The 24,576-nt window shown below is 42.8% G+C and overlaps 1 protein-coding gene across 1 annotated transcript in view; it reads right to left on the minus strand.

Moving 5' to 3' along the window:
- Window positions 1–570: 570 nt before the first annotated feature.
- The window catches only part of DLEC1 (DLEC1 cilia and flagella associated protein), a gene marked incomplete at both ends in the record, with an annotated part of 36,559 nt that continues 12,553 nt past the window's right edge, over window positions 571–24,576 (minus strand). Inside the window, 25 exons of the mRNA XM_079538154.1 lie at window positions 571–751; window positions 2,680–2,800; window positions 3,337–3,490; window positions 4,225–4,386; window positions 5,289–5,489; window positions 5,970–6,054; window positions 6,146–6,240; window positions 7,021–7,143; window positions 8,194–8,328; window positions 9,320–9,531; window positions 9,954–10,024; window positions 10,717–10,820; window positions 11,502–11,653; window positions 12,776–12,843; window positions 13,468–13,653; window positions 15,037–15,167; window positions 15,629–15,739; window positions 17,150–17,303; window positions 17,556–17,695; window positions 19,271–19,429; window positions 19,726–19,856; window positions 20,094–20,187; window positions 21,888–22,062; window positions 22,568–22,626; window positions 23,949–24,141. Coding sequence (XP_079394280.1) covers window positions 571–751; window positions 2,680–2,800; window positions 3,337–3,490; window positions 4,225–4,386; window positions 5,289–5,489; window positions 5,970–6,054; window positions 6,146–6,240; window positions 7,021–7,143; window positions 8,194–8,328; window positions 9,320–9,531; window positions 9,954–10,024; window positions 10,717–10,820; window positions 11,502–11,653; window positions 12,776–12,843; window positions 13,468–13,653; window positions 15,037–15,167; window positions 15,629–15,739; window positions 17,150–17,303; window positions 17,556–17,695; window positions 19,271–19,429; window positions 19,726–19,856; window positions 20,094–20,187; window positions 21,888–22,062; window positions 22,568–22,626; window positions 23,949–24,141 — 3,397 coding nt within the window. The remainder of the gene's footprint in view (window positions 752–2,679; window positions 2,801–3,336; window positions 3,491–4,224; window positions 4,387–5,288; window positions 5,490–5,969; window positions 6,055–6,145; window positions 6,241–7,020; window positions 7,144–8,193; window positions 8,329–9,319; window positions 9,532–9,953; window positions 10,025–10,716; window positions 10,821–11,501; window positions 11,654–12,775; window positions 12,844–13,467; window positions 13,654–15,036; window positions 15,168–15,628; window positions 15,740–17,149; window positions 17,304–17,555; window positions 17,696–19,270; window positions 19,430–19,725; window positions 19,857–20,093; window positions 20,188–21,887; window positions 22,063–22,567; window positions 22,627–23,948; window positions 24,142–24,576) is intronic.

Consider the following 24,576-nt stretch of genomic DNA (forward strand, 5'->3'; position numbering starts at 1 on the left):
CAGTGACCTTTAGCTAAAGTAATACTAAAAACATCTGAAGAGATGTCTATGGGAACCATAGGGGAGGAAGGAATTAAAAGGCAGAAGGGTTTCTCTTTCCAATAGCTGAAGGGGCTCTTCTCAGTACCCAAGCATGATGAAACATACAGGAGGCCATGGGAAGTTAAGTTGGCTCTGTGGCTTTGCTCATATTCATGGAAGGTGCTGAGAAAACAGCCCAGGAATGCTGTCCTGTTTCCTAATTCTTGTCAAACAATGTTCCCTCCCCCCAAAAAAGGGCAAAACAAAAACTTTTTTAAAGCAGTAGTTTCAACTGTAATTTGCAGCATAGTTTGCTGGGCAACACTGCTTTGGCCTAACAGTTACCATGGCTGGCTTGCAATTTAAAACATCATTTTGAAGAGCCTGGCTCTGCTGGTAATGATAAGCTTATCACAGCAATACAAGTCATAGCACAGAATAGGATTACGACTTTTCAAAGTACCATGAGTGGGTATTTTTCTCCTCATAACTTTTTATTCTGCTAAAATCAGTCCATGTGTAGCAGCTGAAATGAATGAAAGTACAGGCTCAGCTTACGCTGTTTTTGCAGCTGATTTTTTCCTTGGCATTTGTCCCTCGTTGTCTTGCTTCAGTCAATACGTCTTCATACTTCCCATCGTATGTTCCTTGTCCCCTGATCTGTAGCTTGCAAGGCTTCTCTCCCAGGATCCCAGTAACTGTCAGGATTGTTTCATATTCAGTGTCACTCCTAAAATGGAGAGGGGAAAGCCATAAACCGCTACAGCTGGACCCATCTCTGTTTCAGGATGAGATCAGTTTCCTTACAGAAGAAAAAGGAGAGACTAAGGAATGAGCTGTTCCTCATCACTAACACTTTCCAACAACAGTGTGGGATAGGGACCTGGCTTCAGGTTCATGTCCTCTGGCTACATAGGGAGTGTTTTAAACAATGCTAGTCTCTACCTCACAAAGACTGTGGGTTATTGCTTTCATCAGTGAAAGAGGAACTTGACTGCATTCCTAGCTGTGGAAGTCAATTTGAGTTAAAGAAATAACACGAAGCTCTCCTGAGGGAGCAAATTGTTGGGGAGCAAATGCATGCACTGCTTTGATGTGATGATGCCTCCCTGTGACAGACAAGTTAGATAAGTTGGTAAGTTTATCCCTCGTCTTACTGCAGTTGACAGTCTACCAAGTCCAGGTTGTAAATGAACATCAAAAAGCTCCCAGCAAGTGTACTTTTAGCACTTGTGCCAAGTAGAAATCTTGCAGCATAGTCTTCTTAAGGCTAGTGTTAACCAACCACACAGAGATAATCCATCTGAAGTAGTTCTTGTCTTCTGAGAGATGGCTGTAGTAAAGGCCTGCCTCTGTCCTGCCAGTACAAAATTCCCTTGCAGGAAGACCACTCGTTATAATCTCCTCACATGTAATTATTTCCTGATGTCATGCTAATTCTGAGCTCTTCTGTGCCTGTTATTATGGTCCAGAGCCAAGCAGGTGGGCTGGCTGCTATACAGTAAGGTCTGTGCTCTCTGGTAGGTGCAGCAGAATGCCTGAAATAATCTGTTGGCAGGCAAAATTAAGTGCTTCAGGAAGACAAAAAGGAACTGCCAAACAATTTAAGTAGTAGAGAATCTGAGGAAGTCTCTGGTCCAAGACATTCTCAGAGCAAGGACAGCTTAACAGCAGCTGCTCCACTCCTCATCCCAGAGATTCCAATAGCTGCAGCAGTGTAGGGCTCAGAGCACAACCCAGGGCACCTGCTTACAAAAATAACTCACCTGTAATTTGCTTTGTCTAACATCACTGTCAGCAGCATTCAGAGTTCACCGACAACATTCCAATAAGATGTCCATAAATGTAATTAGAACAATATCAGATGTTTACAGGAGAGTTATTTGCATCTACTCTCTTCTGCCCTTTGCTGTTATCTGCCTGCAGCTCACGTTATCTTTGTTGTAAGGAAAACCTTTGCACTACAGACAACGGCATTGCATTGATACATTTTTCCACCAGACATCAACGTGATTTGGTCTATTCAGCCCAAGCATTGCACCAGGCTAAACAAGACTAAAATGAAGTGTATCTTTCCAGGAGAATTTGCATTTTGAGCTGTTTGCTCATTAGGAGCTATTTGGAAGTGCAGGAATTGAAAAAGTTACTTTTAGAGTGCCTAAACTGAAATGAAGGATCCTTGAGAGTGGCTGCAAGACTTTACTCCTTCAAGCAAAACAAGGAGGTTTTTGTGTTATGGACAATGTGTCCAATGTTACTGGACACATTTCTCCCTTTGTCCTTGCAAGGGGCTGGATGCATACAGGAGTTAACTGTTCTATCAGCCTCTGCACTGAACTGCAGGCCTGAGATTTGCTCTCCGTTGAAGATATTACCCTACAGGTAGGGATTTAATGCAGTCATACAGTATGTTATACCAACTGTTGTCACAGCATGTCTGAAATTTGGGGTGAGAAGTCTAAAAGAAATCCTGCATGCGGAAGCAGCACAGGGAATGAGGTTATATGGATAAAGCACCAGCTGGAAGCACAGGATTAGCATCAGAAGCTGGTAACACAAGCACAGAGCAGCACTCCTCTCTGCTCTCAGTGACTTCTCACAGCGTAAGAATGGGCTTCTCAGGGAGTAAGGGCAGGGTTTCAGTTTTGCTAACTGTACCTTGCAGTAAAGGTGATCTGCAACATGTCTTTGGTAGGTTGCTCCCCTTCACGTGCCTCCAGGATGCCGTTAGCAGGGGAAACAGAAAATACTTCCAGGTCATTGTGCCTTTCTTGTTGATCTGCAGTGACAAAGGCAAGTAGCAAACAGTGCAACACAAAAGCTCTTATGTAGGTTTGTAGAGCACATAGCACTAAAAACAATACACCTCCTGGCCTGCCAACTGATCAATACATCACTTCTTGCACTGTCACAGGTTTTCTACGCAAGTGGCCAGTTTCAATTTTCATCCTTTAATCAAGGGCAGTGATCAACGTCCTCTGTGTCTGACTAATCAGGCCCTGCTCTTCTCTCCTCTGAAGTCCATCTGTTGTTAATCCCATTAGGCACACATTCAAACAGCTCTCATGAGGTTTCTTTTTCATGAGGTCTCACTGCTGCTCCTTGTTGCCTCCTGGGATTGTATTATAAATGAACGTGTCCCACTGACAGTGAGGGCTGTGATTTGATCTATTGGTTAAATCTGGAGTAAAGGCTGAAATCAGCAGGGATATGCTCGTGTAAAAACAACAACAGTCCCACATACGGGAGAACAGAAGTGAACACGGTCATCTCATATCAGCTATTGATATTGCAAAACACAAATATATGCAATACCTAGCAAAGCAGTCCAGTAAATTCTACAGCCACTCCTGTTACACAGGAAGACATGTTTAGTCTTGGTCTGTGCAACAAAGCAGGTCTTGAAATCAACCATGTTGCAAGACAGCTCCAGAACTGGAACAGTAAGGTATGCAGTCACTGGGATCAGCTACAAAAGAGAGAAAAGGGAAAGAAAACAACAGGACATCTTATTTTTGTATCATAGAATCATAGAATATCCCAAGTTGGAAGGATCCTAAGGATCATTGTGTGTTTACTACAGCTGGGTTGTTTTACTTCAAGCACTACATCAGCAGTACTTACCTTCTGTGCTCTTTTGCCACTGAGTTTATTCCCCATTCTACAGCTTTGAGTGAATTAAGTTGTTGCTGGTTTTACTATTTTGGGGCAGGTTTTCAAACGAGATGCTGTGGTCTTAACAAAGTAACACAGAGTGAACATTGTGATTTGTTTTTTAGGTTAGATTATCTTAGATATGGTGCTTGGATCTTACAGCTCAGTTCTCAGAAGTACGTGGTGTGAAAAACAGTGCCTGCAGATGATGGTTTTGGGGGCTTTATGGCTTTGCATCTAGAAGAGATCAGTCTTTAAACACAGGTGGGCTGTGACTGCACCGCATGAGCTGGACAGATAGGATTTTCAAGGACTAGGGTGCTGCAGGAGGCAGCTCTTGGTGACTCAAAGATGCTGATGAAACACAGCCCCTTCTGAAGGTCCACAGCAGTCAGCCTCATCACAGAATCACAGAATGGCCTGGGTTGAAAAGGACCACAATGCTCATCTAGTTTCAACTCCCCTGCTGTGTGCAGGGTAGCCAACCAGCAGACCAGGCTGCCCAGAGCCACATCCAGCCTGGCCTTGGCCTGGCTGCAGGGTGCTTACCTGGGTGCTGTGGTTACTGTATTCGATGATCAGATTCTGACTGAACTTCAGCTTTCTCTCTCCACTCTCAAACTCGAGCACTTCAAATCCAGGAAATACTTGGGTGTCTGGCAAGTGCTGATACGTCAGCAACTCCAGGGTCGTGTGGAATGACACTTTCACCTGTGGGAAGAGGAATTCAGATGGCTGTCATATAAGACAGCACCACGTGCAGGAAATCCAAAGTAAACAGCGCCCAAAGGCCTGAATGCACGTTTTCCCATGGGAACACAAAGGTGTCATGCCAGCAACCAAACTCCCACAGGAATAAAGCACATAAAAAGTGGACATTATAGAAAAAAGAAACACAACTATTTCCTATGAAAATAGTACAGAGTGTAAAGCTAGAAGTTGAACAGCTAATTGTTGAATCATGATGGAGAAACATTCTCTAGCAAGACAAAGGTGTTCAATTCCTGAGCTTACAAATACCACATTCCCAAAGATGTCTTAAAAATGCTACATCTTCTTTCTTCTGACATATGCAGAATTAAGACCGGTGTGCCTCTAAGTCAGGGTGAGCTCTGGAAATGAGAACCATGCTTCCAAATGCAGCTGAGGGTTCATTCCTTGCACCGTAGGTAATTCTTGAATCCAGGACTTTGCTTCCGTTAATGTCACCATGTACACCCCGAGCTAATCTTTTTTTTTTTTTCTCCCTCTCTTTGCACTGTCTGCATCTAATTTAAGGAAATGAGAGAATGTAGGTTTGGAAGTATTTTAATTAGTTCAGCATGCATTTGGCTATTGATTTAGGTGAGGTTCAGAAACCACGCAGGGTTTTCCGCAACACAACAGGGTCAGAATTGATGAGAAAAGCACAGCAAGGCCACAGTGGAAAAATATTGTGTACCTGCAATATAGCAGGCTAAATTGCCATAATTAGCATTTGCTAACACCACTATTTCCCCTGACACTGAAAGATTTCTAGACTGGTTGTTTTTCTTGCGGTTCATCTGGGCAACGCTAACACACCAATTACTAAGCTATCTATTCTGGCAGGGGTTTATTATTTTTGAGCCTACCAGCATGTTTTGCTGTGGGTAAAGCACAAGTTGTGGTTGCTGTTCTGTTTCTTCCTTCTCGCTGTGGGATGTTTTGGTGCCCTTCTTGAGATCTGTGCTGGTCAGGCTGAAGGGAGCAGACAGCAGGAGCCTGAAGTACAGAGGAACCTTAGTGCAATTGGTGAGCTTCAGACTCTGAGTCAGTACTGAAGCTGTCAAAACCTGGTAGAGACATGATTCAGACGGGTTAGTTTCAGTTCCCTTGAGAGCTCTGTGCTTTCAGCAGCACCAGGAATCTGAAGGACTCTGCCCCAAAGAAGCCCAATGTTTTCAAAATTGAGGAAGTATCCCAAATACAAATAACTTCATAAGGTGAAAGTCTACAGATGGCAAAGGGTGCAGGAACTGACCATGCTGCTCTAAGTTTCATTCTCCTATCAGATCTTTAAGTCTTAAAAATAATAAAAAAATAAAAAAGGGAAAAAGAGAGAAGGACAGGAGATAGGAATTGTCTGAGCTCAGCTTTGCTTATTCCTGGCTGGTAAGTACTCATACTCCTTTTGGTTTACATATGTGCAGCACTGAAGACTGCAGCATGCAAATAATGGTGATAAAGATGCATTTTAAAAAGCATGTGGGTATAGCTGTGCATATTCCCAGCAGTACAAAGCAGCTGAACACATCTGTGCATGACATACTTACTCCTAACAGAGGCGGGTCAGGTATGAGGTCGCTCGCCATAGAATAAAACACCATTCCTCCGTCATGATCCATGTCTACTTTTAACCTGAGTGAAAAGAATGGGAGCTGGTCAGAGCCCTTCCCTCCAGGCTGGTTTATTCTGTGAGTGCCCCTGCTGTCAGTGTGATGGCACTTACAGAGCTTGCCTTACAGAAGCTCGCACGTCGATCCGTAACGGTGCAGCATCGTAACCATGTCTGCGATGGACTCTGCCAGGAACTGTCTTTGCAAGCTGACAACACAATGGAAACAGAAATGATGTATAAATGACAGCACTAAAATATGAAAGCTTACTTTCAGCCTAAGGAGGCGTTACCCAAAATGGGATTCTGCTTGGTAAGGCATTGTCTGTTTGTAAGACATGCCAGCAACATGCAAGGAATAGCAAAAATGCAGCAATAATTGGACACAATGACTGCACTTAATACACATACAGGCAATACTTTCTCCAGGAGAAAGGAATGTTAGGGATGTTTTTATTAAATATTCAGATACAATTCATTCATCATACCTTGCACTGTTGCAGTGATTCGTGTCAGAGAATCTGAGGGCAATTCATAAAGCACTGTTCAAGCCTCACATCAGCCTGCAAGCTGCATTTGCATGTTTGCAAAGAGGAAGTTTCCCAGAGGAGAGCTGTGCTGTCTGGATTCACACAGGAATGAAGACACAGAGCCAGGAATGGAACCCTACAGCCCTGAGTCTCAGTCCCACTGTTCACTTTTGTAATCAATAAAACCTGATGCTGTGATAGCAATTCAGATCCTGGGCTTTTGTCTGGGAGCTGCTGCAGCAGCCAGTGTAAGAAGACAGTGACATTCCCACCCCAGAATGCTTCCAAACTAAAAGGCAAATGCAGCAAACAAACCCTAATTAAGGAAGGATGCATGGGGCTGCAGGTGCAGGACTGTTTTACACTATGGCCAGGTATACACAGCCTGGACCCAAAATTACAGGAAGGGAAATTATTACTTTGGAGTCATCTTAAGCCTTGCTGCAGCACTCGGCTTACCTTGTCATCCAGGCTCATGAATCCCAGCACAAACCCTTCACACCGCACTTCAGCCACGGGCTCCGGGAGGACATGAGGGGTGAAGGAGATGCAAACGGAGCTGCTGCCACCTCCCGGAACCACCTGCAACGAGAGCTGCCTGTTTTGCAGTGCAGGCAGCTGCCTGGGATTGCACAAGCATCCCAGTGCTCCTCTGCTCCAGCTGAGTTGTACGAGCAGCTGGAAATCTCCTGGGGATGCTCAGGGCACGCACTGAGATGTCAGCATGCGGCAACAAAATAGGTTTAGTTATTTCAGCTGCAAGTATCAGTGCAGGCACTCTTTAACATCAACAGAGTTAAAGTACAGCCAGAGAACATCTCCCCTAAGCACGCAGATGTGGATACACACCTGTTTTTGGAAACACTTCTGCCCAGTTCTTCCCACTCTCACCCCATGGCTAACTGAGCTGACTCTCACATAGCTGAAGGCATTCACACACCTGTTCTGAATGTTTACAAGCTGGACTTAGTATTTTACAGTGCTGTTTGCTCCCTCCTGGCCATTTTTTCCTTCACATGGCAGCACAGAATGTAACCAAATGCATTAACCACCTACAGTAGATTTTTAGTGATGTATGGGTTGCAGAGGTTCTGCTTCCTTTAGGTGCATTAGGCAGGTAATGACTAAAACCTGGTTTAAGTGCTGTGCAGAAGCACTTATTTCATGTTTGGCCCTGCTGGACCTGGATTCTAAAGAAACAGCACAAGGATTGCTGAGCTGACTTCATTTGCCTGCTCAGAGCACTGAGGAGCAGAAGAAAGTTCTGCCTGAGTCCCAGCAGAGACAGAGCAAAGCTGGAGCTGGTATTTCTGCCACATCTACAGCACTGCAGGTCTGTGCACAGTGGTCAGATGTGGTCTGACACGGACCTGAGCCAAGCTTGGGCACCTGCACTGCTCAGCACCTGAGCTAACAGGCCTTCCTGGAGCAACAGTGGAAAGGGGGAGAGTATCCCTCCACAGCTTTATCTTATTTCTAAGGAAGAGAGGCCCCTATTTGCGGTGGTTACTTCTGATGTATGGTGTGTTGCAGCTGTTTATCCAGAAGAGCAAAGCATCCTCCTTCTCCTTTGCCCCTCCTATCCGCCAAGAAACAAACTAAGTCTAAGCACAAAGAAAATGTATGGCTTACTATCTGTCTTGGAGTGATGGAGTAGGGGTTGTCAGCAGGAACCCCTTCATGAGGCCGTAGAAGCACGGAGACAATTTTCTGCATTGTGGGTTCTTGAGTGATTATTCCTTCCTCTTCATACTCTGTGTTTGAAGACTGCAGGGACAAAAGGGTGGGGAATAGTTAAAACCATTACGTTGCAAAGGAGGAATGTAAGCGATGTGTACAGGAATGTAAGTGATGTGTACAGAGAACTAACTGTCCATAAGTATGGCCAGCTTAGTTTCATTCTTTCTGGCATGAAAACTGACCACATGGATGTGTCCTGGACACAAATTTTTTCATGCATAGGTTTGCTCTCCTAAATCTGTCCCCAGACTACTGGGAAAACATGCATGCTTGGGTCCTGTTCAGCAAAGAGAAACACTCAACCACAACATCTTGGGTCCATTACATAAACCAGCGCTTTAGGACAACAACTCTCCCTTGTTGCATGTGGAAGACAGGAGGTGTATTCAAAACAACTATGCTTTCTGAGCTGAAAAAGAGAAAAGATGCTTTTCACATGTTTTCTGTAAAGCTTTTGCTGGATCCTGCATACCACCTTCCCCATCACTCCCAGTCCTTTGAGGCATTAAGTCTCCATATTATAACCAAATTTTACATGTAATAATCTGTTATAACATGGTGACACCTGACAGTACCAGAGCTAGTCTGGCACTAGGACAAATACCTCCAAACAACAGCTGTCATTTGAACTTCTCAGGTTATATTCTGCTCCCTGACTACAGCACATAAAGCACCCATGAGAAAAGTAGACCCAATTCAAGAGTTTTGGCTATCTTAACAATTCTATGCAAACAAAACAAAACATTAGTTATCAGTGACAGCCTTTAAAAAGTATCTGACCAACTTCTCTAACAACTTTAAGAGAAGCTGAAGTCCTGTTTGCTTATAGCTCATTCTGGAAACCAATTGCTGATACCTTCAGCCACCTACTGATGTGTTGCTTTTTGACTCTGAGAGAAGCTGACATATCATAATGCAGCTCTTAGTTAAATGTTGTCTGTTATTGTTTTCAACCTTTCGTGCCAAGAAACCCATCATGTATCTCAGCAGCAGTATAAAAAACAGACTAACAGCTGACCTCATCTGTGGTTTGCAAAGCTGGATGAATGCTTCCACAGGGAATGGGGGGCTGATCCAATCCTAACACGATCTCTGAGTTGCTACCAGTTGATGCAGGCTCGTTTTTTGCCATGTCCTTAGGAGGAAAAGGGTCTCCAAAGAACATCAGCAGGTCCACCAGCTTTTTATCATCTTCCTCTTGGTTGTAAGTTTCCCAGTCCAGGCGAATGTCTGAATGGAAAAGCAGAAAGGGCAGTTACTGCTGCTCATTCAGAGGACTCACAGCTTAATTCTTGGAGAGAATTGGTCTTGGAGACCAAGACTTGTGGTCTTGGAGGACCACATCAAGTAAAGAATTTGTTGTCTTGCAACTGGATTTGTATTAGAGCTCATCTTGAGCTTTGTCATGTTTGCTATAAACCAACTAAATGGAAAACATGCATGCATGTATGCCATGCATGTGGGTAATAAAGTACTTCTCTAGGTCCCAAACAATACTTCCATTAACATTAAAATTAATGATGGGCATTTTGTTAAGTAAATGTCTTTGTGGCATTCAGGAAAAAACAACCAGAACACTGGTTGTTCTATTCTTATTGCTACAAGGAGTGCAATGCAAGCATTGGTGCTTGCTGTACCAAAATTATTATTACCAAAGGGAGTTGGATTGTTGAGTCGGACACTGCGAAAGACAGGACACCCTCCAGAGACATGAGTGCCAAACCTGAGGGAGAAACCCACTGTTAGAACGTGCAGAAAACAAGTGAATATCTGAAAAAACTTTAATTAAAGATTCATCTGTAAGTGGGAAGTATACAGCTGTGGTGGCAGCCTGTTAAGAGTGGCTGTTGGGTGAAGTGTGGCTGAAAACTGCCAAATGCAATGTTATATTCTTTAATCAGTCTCTTTCTTCCAATGTTCTTAGTTGTCTCAGACATTTCATGGTGAACACGTGAAGTCAGCTTTTGTGAAAAACGTTGCTAGCAGCAGCAAGGGTTTCAACCCTACTTTGCCCTCATTTAGCTGAGGCTGCATTTGTCCATGGACAAATGGACAGGGAGAAATGTACAGTGGACAATTAGGAAAAGTGCCACTGGGTAGCAATTTCCATCCCCACTGAATCAATAATGCTGGCACAAATAAACTTTCATGACTGGAAGTCCAGAACAGTGATTGATGGTAAGCCTGGATGCAGATTCTTTTCTAATTATTCTGACAGAGACAAATGCATTGGTGTTACAGAAGCAGATACTGTCCTTTGACAGTCACTGTGCTGACTTCCTCATTACACCACAAGAAGGAAGTTCCAACCCCTACAATACTGTGATTCGGTGAAGATGGGAACAGGAGTAAATGTTGGCTATGGTCCAGTGCTATTTAATGGTCCAACTTCTGTGTCAGTAGTTTGGGCTGTACCTGATTATGGGGCGCTGCGTTTGTGGTCCTGCCATCTGCAGGAAGATCGGGCAGCCCTTCACAGTCATTTGCATAGGAATTAACGTAGGTTGTAGGTCTCCCACCTATTAAAAATGATTATTGTTTTTGCCATTAGAATCAAGATGTAACTAGTATCTGGATTTCAAAATTACATTTTGAAAACTGTTTCTGATTTTCATATGTTTTGAATGATATCTTTTGAAAGCACCTAATTCACATTCTAAACAACAGCTTTTCTCAGCAGCAAAGTGCAATAGCTCACGTGTTAGTTAACTTCCATACAACATAATGTACTGTATTGGTAGAGCAAAGTAGCACACTGGTCAGTTACCAAGCAGATTTTATACATCAGACTGCTCCAGTCACTTCAAAGACACGTGGAGGCTGTGGATGCCCCATCCCTGCAGGCATTCAAGGCCAGGCTGGATGTGGCTCTGGGCAGCCTGGTCTGCTGGTTGGTTATGCTGCCCATGGCAGAGATGTTGAAATTAGATGAGCATTGTGGACCTTTTAAACCCAGGCCATTTTATGGTTCTATGGAAAACTCCCAAGGGATAGATATGTTACCCCAAAACCAAACCAAGCACTGCAACAGCAAGCTGTTCCTCCTTGCATGCTGTCGGAGCTGGCAGCATCTGCCCTGAATTCTTACAGAAATCCTAAATACTAAATGGAAAATGTGCTTTTCATGGAAAGGAATCTGAAATACAATTGGTGTCAAATCTGCCATAGCAGTATTTCACTTGAAACCAAGCCCCACCTACCTTACAGACAAGATCATCACTGTACTCTCCCCACATGTTGTTGTAGGCTGTTATTTCTATGATTAGCCGCTGGAAGGCTTGCAGAGTTCCTGAGGAAGGTTGTATATGGAAAGCTACTCCCTTCCCATGAGACAGCATCGCTGCTGCAAACTCTAAAAGGAGCACAGCAAAGAAGCATTTGATAAGTTCTGAGGAAATGGAACAACGTTAGTCCTTCAGAGAAAACACAGGAGCAGATTATTAGCTAGTGTCAATCAGGATAACTTCAATGGCTTCAGAAAAACTGGGATGGTTTACACAGCCCATGTTTATAACACTTCAGTTCCCTTTTGCAGTGGGTTTTAATCTCTTGGGTTTTGTTTTTTTTTCCTTTTGTTTTTATGAGTCAGTTCTCGCAGAGATTATTTCATAGATGGACCGCCTTCAGACAACCTGATCCAGGACACTTTGAGATGTGCAAGGCAGTGATTGGTTAAATGAAAACACACCCTCAACTTTAGAAAAATAAGCTGGAATTTCTCCTAACTGGTTATCATTCTATTGGCAGCTGCCCGTTTACATCTGTGTGCTGTTCAGGACAAAGAATGTGAATTATAAAGAGCAGAGAGGCTTTCCACATTCTGAATTATCCTGCCTTCCAAATCAATAGGCTTCCATGGAATCTGTCAGAACAACATTTTCCCAACCTTAAGGACTAATTCAACAGCTGAAAAGCTTTGTTTTTCTAACAGATGCTAAACACTATGGCAAGCTACCAATGTATCCAAGTTTTATTTTGGATACACAAGACACATCCACATTTCATGGCATTTTGCTCTCACTTCCCCCCCTTCCCGGGTCCCCTGTGGCTCTCAGTATCACTGCTTTCACTACAAAGCATCAAAAATGATGGATGTGCTGGGGGATAGTTTTTCTACACTGGGGAAATAATATATTAAGAGGTTTGAAGGAAGAAAGCCTGCTACAATGGTATCAGAAGACTGACCAGGAATGAAACAGCCAAATGTTACACATCCATACTCTGTGCTGGGAATGAACTATGAGCAGAACCACCCATCTTTTGGGGTGAAAAAAAGAAAGAAGAGTGACCTAATGCTTATGCAATGTGGAGTTTTGCACTCAAGAATGAAGTGAGGAGCTACATTATTTAATGGTGTCCATGTAGCCAAGTATTCCAACAACAAAATCATGTTCCTGACTGGCACTTTCAGTGCTGCACATGGAAGTCAGTTGATTTTTGCCTTCTCTCCACGGGGAGGGATTATCCTTGGTACCTGACTGTGCTCTTTTGGCTGCATGTTTCGTGGTGGGCCCTCTCCTTTTCACCAGGTAGCCCGATGAGCTTGAAAAGAAAAACATCAAAACATCGTAACGCTTCTGCGAAATGAGCATGTCTCTGCTAACATAACATCTCTAGCTGACTCCTACATTAGTGGCCACTAGAGCTTAAGGAAGGACTACCTACTCAGTATTTTTGGAAAGCAACATCCTTAAGAGTGAGTTAACTGCAGAGCTGCAAGGCTCTGTGTACAACCCAACACAACAGAGCCTTGGCAGGTGTAAACCAGCCTATATCCACAACAGTAGTGACAACAGTGGAGTTCTGCCACTTGCACTGCCTAAGTGAGAGAATCACCAAGATTGGAAAAGATCTCCAAGATGATCCAGTCCAACTGTCCATCTATCAGCAATAGTTCCCACTAAACCACGTCCCTCAGTACCACATCTAAACGTTTCTCCAACTTTTGTGTTTGCTTTCCAAGCTATCAGTTTCTGCAGGAAATCTTTTCAGCAAATTTCATCACCCCAATCAAAGAGCTTAAAAACAAGAACCAAAAAAACCCAAATGCTATAACATTGCAGAAAGTGCATCTTGTGGCAGAGGAAATAGCACGCTGTCCTGATTTCAGTTTTAATAAAGATCTCCATTAGTATTTGAGGCATTGGGCAGAAAGGCAAGACTTACAGGGAGATAGATTGCTCTGGAGTAGGTGAAGAGCCAGTAAAATACACAGCTTCTAGTCTGAACAGTGCACTGATTGCAGTGTGATTGGTAAGGATCAGCTGACGTTTCACTGTGTCTTTCAATGCAACTTCAGATCCAAAGTCCAAAAGAAGGTCACGTGGGCTTTGTAACACTTTTCTTTCATCACTGTCAGAAAAAAAAAGTAAGTATTACAGCATCAGTCCAGTTTTCTTATGCACAGATGACTTCAAGAGATTTAAAATGTACAATATACAATGTGGTTGTAGAAACCAGTGTAAAAAGACCAAGCAGTTGAGCTTTTGGCATCAGCACTTACTGCTTTACATTTTTTCACTTCTAACCTTGTAAGGATTTATTCAGGGTAGAAAGTTGATTGTGTATGATGTGTAAATCTACTAAATTAAAGCCATTTTTACTTATACTAAAACCTATAAAGATGAGCATATTCCAAAAGAGAGTAATCATGCCACATATAAAAAATAAATCACTCAGATATACGAAGTCAAAGAGAGGTCTACTGTCCTTTCTTTGATACTGTGTTTAACGGTGCAGTAAGAAAACAGAATGGCCCAACATACTGGATCTTGGTAATTCAGTAGGAACTGAACGTGCACGTTTTTGGCATCACAGAAGACAGTTGTTCCTTACATATTATGAGCTGTAGGGCCCCCATGCTTTGGTTAGTAGTGACAAAGGTAGTTTTCCTGCTCTTCACACAGCAAAAGAATCAGGACAACAGGAAGATTGCAAGACCCAGGAGCACAAGTGAGACCAGCCAAAACACAACCGTGACTTTTACTTGCATGCAGCTCATTTCACACCAATTCTCTATTCATCCATTCATTCAAAGTTGTTATTTAATTTGTTTCAGCTCATTGTTCAAGGCCAGGTTGGATGGCGTCCTGGGCAGCCTGGTCTGGTATTGAATGTGGAAGTTGGTAGCCCTGCCTGTGGTGGGAGGGTTGAAGCTTTATGATCCTTGAGGTGCCTCCCAGTCTGGGCCATTCTACAGTTCTATCTGATTTTTTTTTTCCAGTTAATCTGGAAGCCCAAGATATAAAAAGATGTTAAGTCTTATAGAGTGGGACTGCAAAACCACGTACTGCACTTGCAAGCTGGAACGTTTTGTTTGGAAATTGAGTTTGGCTGTGTCACTGTGACCTGCCTTAAGGCTTGGTGCTATGGAGATGTCATCCAGTTTCTGAGAAGACAGCACCCTGCCAAGAGGTATGTAAATTATAGAATTTAACATCTGCAGTCTACTCTTAATGACTGTTGTTTTTGGTGGTATAAGCTGAGCTACATTATATCTGGCTACAGTAAAACTGCAGAGGTAAACGTATCAAGCTTTGCACTTCTCATGACATTCTATAGATGTTTTTAATGCCATCACACACTTTGGTATACTTGAGTATTCTACAAATAGACTAGAGTATATACAAATATACAAATAGACTAGCTTTTTGTATCTATTAGAATTGTTCCACAAAAAGAAATAGAATCACAGAATGGTTCATCTTCCATGATTTTAATAATGCCTTGATTTACCTGGCATCTCCACCTTCACAGGGTACTGAGTAGGTGACATGCAATCCTTTCACTTCTCCAGAAATGCTCAGAAGGAGGGGTTCAGTCATGTCTTCTATGCTACAGGAAAGGGCAAGGCCTTTCAGCTCACCCTGATAGGAGAAGAATCAGATTTGCTTGTGAATGGAGTAGAGATCACAGAGGACAGGCAGCTTCATTAAGAAATCCAATTAGGGAATGCATTTAAACCTCACTGGAACAGATCTACAATAGAATACTGCAAAGTGTTACTGAATTGCTTTAAACGTACTACCTGCAAACAGATTTGCTAAGAAGGAAGAAACAAGGCACCATTTTGTGGCTGTTTCATCTCTTTACATCCATATCAGTCTGTAAGCCTAACATTGCTCCATTAGTGATTTCTGACATGCTTTCTGTATTGGAAATTTTGAAGCTCTAATCATAGTTACCTCTAAAGCAAAGCAATTTCAGATATATTGTATGCAAAAAAGAGCATCATATTGAGTACATGGAAACCGTTTCCCTTGTCAGATGGAGTTGAGGTGAGGATGACAACACCACTCTTTTGATAAGCACCAGTTTTCAAACTTACTGTGATGTTAGCTGTCAGCTCTATGCAGAATTCTTTTTCTTCATTTGGGGTTAAAATGCCACTGGCTGGAGTGATGGCGGCAGAGCAGAAAGCTGCCTGAGTTCCAATGAGCTGCTGAACAGATGGGACAAACAGTTAATCTGTTGTTTCAGTAACTCTTGAGTCTTTCAGATTTTCCTCTTCTGATGTTACAGATGCTATAAAAACAGTTATTCTAAGGCTCAGAACACTTTTCCTTAGCAATACACAGAGCTTGCTGAGATGAGGCTTGCTTTGCAATTCTCCTATGGCTGCTAAGATTCTTACCTAGAATCATTTCAAGTGACTTCAGGTGCTCCTCTGAGCAACCTGTACTGGGAGCAGAGTTGCTGTAGGCCCTTTCCCAGTCACAAGCCTTCCCAGGTCAGCTTACCTGATATTGGAACAAACTCCTCAAGGTGCCTCAGGTCTCTCCAGCTAACTACAGAGAAGGCCTATAGAGACAATTTTGCTTGTGTGACTGACTGACTTGAACTCAGAGGTTCACCTCAGTTGCTCAAACACAAACACCAGGTACTGTGCACAGTGCCAGGGTATCCTTCCAGGCTCCAGCTACTCCAAAGGGTTTTCCTGTGTGTCCTGCACCACCTGCATGCACTGGTAAGAGTTCCTCAGGCATGTGAGGACATCTCAGATGGCGCAGAATGCTTTTACATAGGCAACTGAGCTAAATCTCAAATGTCAGAGTGGATCTGAATGACCAAGGTGCTGATAATAGGACTTACAGGTTAAGCATATATGTAGTGGGTGTCAAAACTACCACTATAGCCAACATTCAGTACATTCTAGAGGTCATTCTGCATACTAAAGCAGGTGTCAATTTCAGAGTGAGCTGAATAGTTCTCTGGGTTCCACTGACAATATGAACACATTAGGATTCAGTTGCCTAAACACAGGTCCATAGAGCAGTCCGGCATGGCAGGACTTACAAGAGACCACATTTCCTAAGTGAAATGGAGGTCACAAAGAACATTCTGCAGCACTCAGAGCGACACTAAACAGCTATATTCTGATAACTGACCTCCTGCCCAGATTTTCTATCACTGAAAAGAAAGTTCAGACAGTAGCCCACCTACAGACATTAAATTTAGGAGTCCTAATCTGTGAGTTCAAACCCACCTGGAATACAGAATTCAAGTTTAGACACAATTCAAAAGCAATGCTGCTGCTTTGTTCTACTGAACTAAATGCAGAAACCTGAATATCTACGATACTTTGTTTAGTGCAGCTTTCATCCTGTTTTCCTCTCCCATTTGCCCACACCGCCCTCCAAGGAGTGATCAATAGTCAGTAACTACACATTAACATCAACGGGTAGATAATCTCTTCATAAAGTCTGATCTCAAGCCAAAGTCCTGCTCACAAGCCAGAAGACAGGAATCACGAGCCAAAGGACACATCAGAAAAGCTTTCAATTATTATTTGTATTCTGATGCAAATTCCAGCCCTGCTTTATTCTTCATCCATTAGAAACGCACTTACATTTCCCCATGAGTATTTTGCTGGCAGCCGTGTCTGGTTGAAAAGTTTGCTTGTTGCTTTGACAGGAATTCCAGTATACATTTCAGTGAGCACTAGATGACTAGATAACAGGCATGCCTGGGGGGTCTGAACTTCAACAGAAACAGGAAGGTAACTGGAAGTAAACACACAGATGGCCTATTGTTATCGTTAATGAGATGTGCTAGACATACAACAGCACGCTGGAAAGAATGCTGATGATGTTTACTTAGCAATATTAGTGATTAGCTAGCTCTTTGATAGGCTACACGAGCCCATTCTGAGTTTTTGCTATGTATTTTTGCTTTAGGAGACAAACCTGCCCATGCTGAAAATCACATGTGAACGTCAGGAAAAAATAAAGCAGAATGTGGCTTTTTCCCCTTACCTCTTTTCTCCATCTTCTACCTCTAGTTCTAAGACTGTATGGAGACGCTGGCACAGCAATGATGTGTACTGAACAGACACACTGCATGCGCCCAAAGGAGGCAATTCTTCAGCAGATGGCTGAATGGTAAAGGGAGACACCTGTGAGAGAAGAGAGGGAATAGAAACGCTTTTGATGCCCATTAAGGAAGTGTAAAATGCTGTACCTATACGCTCCCATTGAGATTCATGTGTGTCCAATTTCTCCTCACACATGTCATGTTTCTCTGCCCCTGGAGTCCCATCTGGGTAGATTTTACTACCTGCAGTGATAGCTTGGTGAAAACCTGGCTAAACAAGGAGAAGGAACTTGGCATCTGTGGGGACAGCTAGTGAAACAGCCATGAGTTCAGAGAAGGGCTGTCAAAGCCAAGGACTTAAAAGAGATGCCTGTGCGTTTGGCGAGGGGGGCTACAAAGCAGTCAGCACTAGTAGCAGTGGCTACTTCCAAAGAGGTTGAACAGCAGCTATGCAAGATACCAAGGGGAGATTCTTGGACAGAGAGTCAAAAAAGGAAGGTTGGAAGACCAGAAATAAGTTGAAAAAGCACCAGTGTGGGACAGGGGCTGGAGAGATTAAGGAAAAGGAAAGTGGCAGCTTTTATGCAGGAAGCAAGAAATTGATCTGTCATCTCCACTGCAATACGAATGGGCTCTGGGGTGATAAATTCAACAGATCTCTACAATCTCTGAGGTCCTAGGAAGTGTTGAGAATGCAGGAAACAAAGGAATAACAAAGTGAGAAAGAGGGCTTGAGGACTGTGAGGAGCATATCCTGATTCAGGCACTTCTGATTATAGTTGTTTTGGGAAAAAGGGGTAGACAAGCACACACTGAGCTGTTTTGCAAGGCTGCCATAGCCACCCCTCATAAATCCTTCTCTTTTTCCATCAAATTTCAACCAGAGTTGGTGACACATCTGCATCATATGTAAGAAAAAAAATAAATAATCCAAAGGTGAAGAAGTCATAAAATTAGAGAGCAGCCTCACACAGCCTTCCATCTCCTGAGATAACCAACAGAAAACTCCTCTTTCAGTGCAGAACTGACATAAGCTGTCCAGGAAAACAAAATATCCAAGCACTGTTTATACCATTTTTGCCACAATAAAAGCAAACAATTCCCTGAATGGTCAGTGATGTAAAGAGTACAAGCAAGCATAGTTTGGGTTTTATTATTAGAGAAAGCACTCATCCTAAAGTCCAGATATCCTCACTTCCTTTTGATGTCAGTGGTGTGGGAAGAGTGCTGAGCAGCCTCAGAATGAGAAGGTCTTACTCCACTACATACATTAGCAGTAGCCTAAATCCCTGACATAGAGGAAATACTCCATGGCTCTTTCAATCATGCTGAAATTAACAAAAGTTAAAAAAAAAAAAAACCCTCATATACATTTATTTTCTAAAAAACTTGTGCACTTCGTAGAATCATAGATTGGTTTGGGTTGGAAGGAACCTTTAAGATCATGTAGTTCCAACACCCTGCTGTAGACAGGGCCATCTCCCTCTAGACCAGGTTGCTCACAGCCCCATCCAAACTGGCCTTAAGTAACTGCAGAACCAGCTGCATAATGAACTGCAGAAATCAACTTTTCGTATCTGGGATGAACAGCACAGCTGCTAAGCCTGAGGAAGTAATAGCTGAAGAAAGAGCATGGCAAGCTGCAGCAGTTACTTACCTCTTCATTCCTTTCAGCTAGACAAACCTGGCTTTCTTGCATTCTCCACCGTGCTGGCAGCTGGCACAGATTTTGAATCTCAAAGGTTCCTACCACACTCTCACCTGGCTTAATCAAACCTAAGCGGAGTGAGGGAACACCAATATGAAGACGAGGACCCTAGAACACCAGAAAACAGATGGCAAAATGGACTTTTCTGCCAAAACTCCTTAATTAAAAAGCATACACTAGGCTAAGATTAATGTTCTACTTCACAGAGAAAAGCAGAAAGCAAATGCCTTCTGTGTAATAGAGAAACATCTTACTGTTGTGGGAATATCAGCATTTACACAGTTGTTACTAGACAGCAAAAAATGCTTTGTATTTGTAACTGCCCTAGATCTGTCAGGCATTCAAGAAGCAAAAAGCTTTAGAGAGCCAACAGCCTGGCCCTGCAACACCAGGCTGGCTCTTACCTTAAAAGCAGCCTCAATATGCAGCACAACTGGCTCTGCAGAATGTTCAATTTGACACTGCAGGTTATGGCTGACACATCCAGGTCTGATTCCAGTAATCATCAGTTCAAATTCACAGCATTTATTCATATCTAGAAAAGAAAAAAAATATAGAATCAAAGTCTCGCTTTCTTGAACAGAAACAAGCTGCTGTAAGGCTGGAACTGAAGCTCTTGGAACCAAATGAAGCCTCCTGCTGGGTCCAGCAGGCTGGGGATCAGCCCTGTCTGACACCTTGCAATATAAAGTTCTACAGCTTTTCTCATTCACTTGTACCAATTTAAATATTTCTCTCATTAACTGATACTCGTAAGTCACAGAAACTTTACCTATGACACCAGTAAGAGGTTCAACTTCCATAATGGCACAGTCTGTGATATTCTCCCATGTATACCTGATCAATGACTTGCTGTTATTCCACATCTGAAACAATTAAAATTAAAGTTAATTAACATACCAGAAGCTTGCACAGCAACAAGTCCATATGCTGAGAGCAGTGATGCATTGCAAACTAGGTATTGCAAGTCACACATCACATACGTATATTGCAAACTTTAATGATGTCCTGATCCCCAATAAATCATAGAATCATAGAATTGCAGGATCACAGAATGGCCTGGGTTACGAAGGACCACAATGCTCACCCAGTTCCAAACCCCTGCTGTGTGCAGGGTCACCAACCAGCAGCCCAGGCTGCCCAGAGCCACATCCAGCCTGGCCTTGAATGCCTGCAGGGATGGGGCATCCACAGCCTCCTTGGGCAACCTGTGCCAGTGCCTCACCACCCTCTGAGTGAAAAACTTCCTCCTAATATCCAACCTAAACCTCCCCTCTCTCAATTTAAAACTATTCTCCCTCATCCTATCACTATCCACCCTCATAAACAGCCGTTCCCCCTCCTGTTTATATGCTCTCTTCAAGTACTGGAAGGCCACAGTGAAGTCTCCCTGCAGCCTGCTCTTCTCTAAATGCTAGTGCCTACTAAAATAGTTTGAATCCAGCTCTAGCATACTGTATCTTCTCCTGAATCTTGACACAAACTGAACAAACACAAAGTGGAAAGGCATGGAACCCCTAACCTCTGACTTGAACACTACCAATCCGGTGCTGTGCTCTATTTTCACCACATCCTGTCACCTTCCCTCTGTCATGTAAAACCAAGTCAAGAAGTAGGATTCGGCTGACTGGATTTCAGATGTCTTCAAAGTGGCTGAGAGCTCCCTATCTGATCTCATCTTCTAGGGCTCTCTTTGTAGTCAGTATTGCCAATTAGACAGTGCTAGCAGCAATATCTTCACATTATTTTAGCCTGGGAGATGTTAGGAGACACCCCTTGGATGGCCAAGCACTATAAGGAAAGTTACAGCAGGTAGCTCGGAGGTGGAGATCTATGCCCAAAGCACCATATTTAACCAGATGAATTCACTGGCTACCTTTGCACTGGGATTTGGTATTTTCAGAAATCTGAACCAGGTTTCCTTTCCTTCCCCAGAACATCATTGCATTTGAACCTCTCTAAGAAAAAATATGAAGATCATTAACTAGGAAGTGTCTTCTTGCCTGGCTATTGCTAATAGACCTATTTTTCCCAGCTATAACTAGAATCAAAATGATCCTAGCCTATAGTGAAATGAACGCTGAGTGAGTGGATTGCAGCAGAATCTTATCCCATAATATTCAAGCTGAAATTAACAGAATCTGCAGCCACAGAAATAGGTCTAAGAAGCTTCAGCAGAAGGGATTTCTGTGGCTTTCCCGCTGCAGTCCTTTAAACAAGCAGTGTCTCTGTTACAAAGTAATTTAATCATCCATGGGTTAATTCCTCCCAGCTGGAAAAATCCTGCACTGCAGTGCTGGCAGATGGATAAGCACTGGTTTGTGACCCAGAAAAGCATTTACAAGCGTAATACTCTGCAATATCAAACCTCAGAGATGAAAACAGAGCAAAGCCTTCTGCTTGAGCACAGGGCTGAGGAGGCCTGCGAGGGCATTTCAGCATGGCCTCCTTTAGAAATATTTAAGAAAAATTAAAATCACACGGATCATCTGATGTCTTCTAACAGCACCTATGGCAGCCAGAGTCACAAAGCAACTGATATAAATGAAGTAAAGAGCAAACAAACCTTAAATGTCCTTCTGACATTTACACCAAGAAAGCTTTCTCCGGGGATGATAATGGCGTATGGTTCCAGAAGAAGCTGAAATGGCTCCGTGGATCCTTTCACTTCTATATCCAGTGCTATTACATCCTCTGCTAGGTATTCTGGGGTGTTTTGGAGCATTCTCTCCTTTACAAAACTTCAGAAGGAAATGTGGCAGAATTATTAACTGTTCAACTTGGCTCCATCTTTTAATTGCCAGATCAGAAGTGCAAATTAGCAAAAGCTTCTCCACTACACACTGCTGGAGTGCAGTAAACCCAGGTTGGAGCAATAAACAACAGGAAGACTTCCAGTAGTCTTTTAACATACTCTGTCCCAGAACATTCATGGATTAAATATGTAAGTCATAGACTGCTGACAAACAGCAATAACAAAAGCTGATGGAAAGCTCAGCACAAAGCATAGGAAACAAACAGACAAATGACAGTATCTTTCCAAGAGAAGGGCAGCCTCAGCTAGGGCTAAGGCACATGTTCAGAAACGAGGACAGGCTGAGATGAGCTATTTGTGCCACTGTTGGCTGTGCCTACAAAATCCTTTATAACTGCCAGTCCACCGTAAGTAGACAAATAGAGAACCCCAGTGGTGTAATGCAATAGCATAGCTAAAATGTGGCTGGAAAGCACTGACTCTCAGCTTACCCAGGTGATTCTGGGATGTCCCTCAGAACCAGCTGTATCACACTGTGGTAAATCTTCAGCTGTACAGATAAAGAGGGGATGTTACTCTCAAGTCATTGGCTACGTTGAGAATTCAAAAAACTGAGATGAAAACTGAGTTCACATTTAAATAATGAACAATCATCGCTGAGATCCTAAACTCCGATAAACCATATTCAAAATCTAGAAGTACTAAAAGAAAACACGTTTGACTGCAAAACATTAAGCCAAGATTCTGATCTCATAGCGTATGGTTCCAAGAAAAACATTCATTTTTGACATGCTAGTTATTATCTCCCTGGTATATTGCATACTACACACAAACATCTGTAAATACTCTGCAAATGAAGATTAGTATTGCTGTGCTAACAGAATTTGCTTTAGCCACTTTAGGACATTTAACTTACTTGGCCATCAATTTAATTTTGAACTAAAAAAACTGTTTTTGCCATGATGGGATAAAGAAGAAACCTCCTGTATTCAAACAGAAACACAACCACAGAGGCAGGCCTTAAATCTGAAGGGTTTTGCAGAGGATTTGTTTGTTTACCAAGAGATATTTATCTAAGTGTAGATGTAAACATCAAATATTTGTGTTAATAAACTAAAATCTTGAAAATATAATTAATATATTTTCATATTGACTCACTCAAGTGTTTTCTTACAAGCTAATTTCTCTTCCACACTTACTTGAGGCATTCCTATGTCTGTCCATCATCACAACATGGGATATTTGTACTCATGGGTTTAGTTTGGCTCGTGTTTCTTTAAATGCAGTGAGCTCATACTCCTCATTTACGAGGATGAGAGAACAGACATGAAGACAGACATCCATCAGTTCAGCTGCACTCGAACATCACTGCACCCTCTACCACAGCTGCATATCATCACTCCTCTGACAAAGGCTACTGCTAGAACTTCACCACAGAGCTGTTCTCTGGACCTTTCTCAGCCCAAATTCCTGTGGCTGGAATGAGTTGAGATCACCAGTTTGCTACCCAAGTCAGTTTGGGCTGCAGTAGGTATAGGGCAGATCCCCAAAGCAGACCCAAAGTATCAGGTCAGGGGATGGCAGTGCTACCAATGGCAGCTTTACCAGCCAGCACAGCTGCAGCTAAGAGGATGTGTCCACAGTCTCATCTAAAGTTAATGCTGTCCAATCAGTACCAAAAATCACATGAGATCAGAAGCTGCCTCATACTTAGCAGTCAAAATATGTTTTCTTTTAGTTCTGAATACTGTTTATTAGAGCACAGTACCAGCTAATTGCATTTAATTCACAAAGCTGCACAGCAAGGGTTTTATGACTTGCATAAAAACACACAGCTGGAGTTTGTAGATAGGAAGGAATCACAAACCATACCTCCTGTGGAGTGTAAGTGAGGGTAAAGTCATGATCAGCGTGGGGAAGCAGAACTCCCTGCTCAGGACTTAGGGAGAAAGCCAACTCCGTCTCTCGGTTGTATTCAAGTGTCACGGAGTGTGCAGTTTCTCCTGGCAATGTTGGGTGCAGATTGGGCTTTATTATCTGCCAGTAAAAAGGAAGTTCTACATGGCTACAAAGAGATCGACAAACAAGAGAATAAAGCTATCATTAAAGAAAAAATTAGATGCTGAGAGAATTTTGGCAGAAAACTTTTAGTTACTTTTGTTTTTTGTTTTTTTTTTCTTCATGTAGATAATTCCTCTCTTTAGAATTGCAGGGGATTACAGTTACCAGTCCTTGTGAGCTACCAAGCTGACAAGACAGCACAGGAGGAGTACCTAAATTCCACAGGAGAACATGCTAATATATTGAAGGAAGTTATGCACATATATTTATGCAAGAGATTTTTATGCTTTCTTATTTCAAGCTGAAGGAAGGAAGGTTTAAATTAGATGTCAGGGGGAAGTTCTTCACAGAGAGAGTGCCTGGAGAGGCTGTGGATGCCTCATCCCTGGAGGTGTTCAACATCAGGTTGGATGGGGCCCTGGGCAGCCTGGTATTAAAT

The sequence above is a fragment of the Tetrao urogallus genome (assembly GCF_951394365.1).
Source record: "Tetrao urogallus genome assembly, chromosome: 7".
NCBI lineage: Eukaryota > Metazoa > Chordata > Aves > Galliformes > Phasianidae > Tetrao > Tetrao urogallus.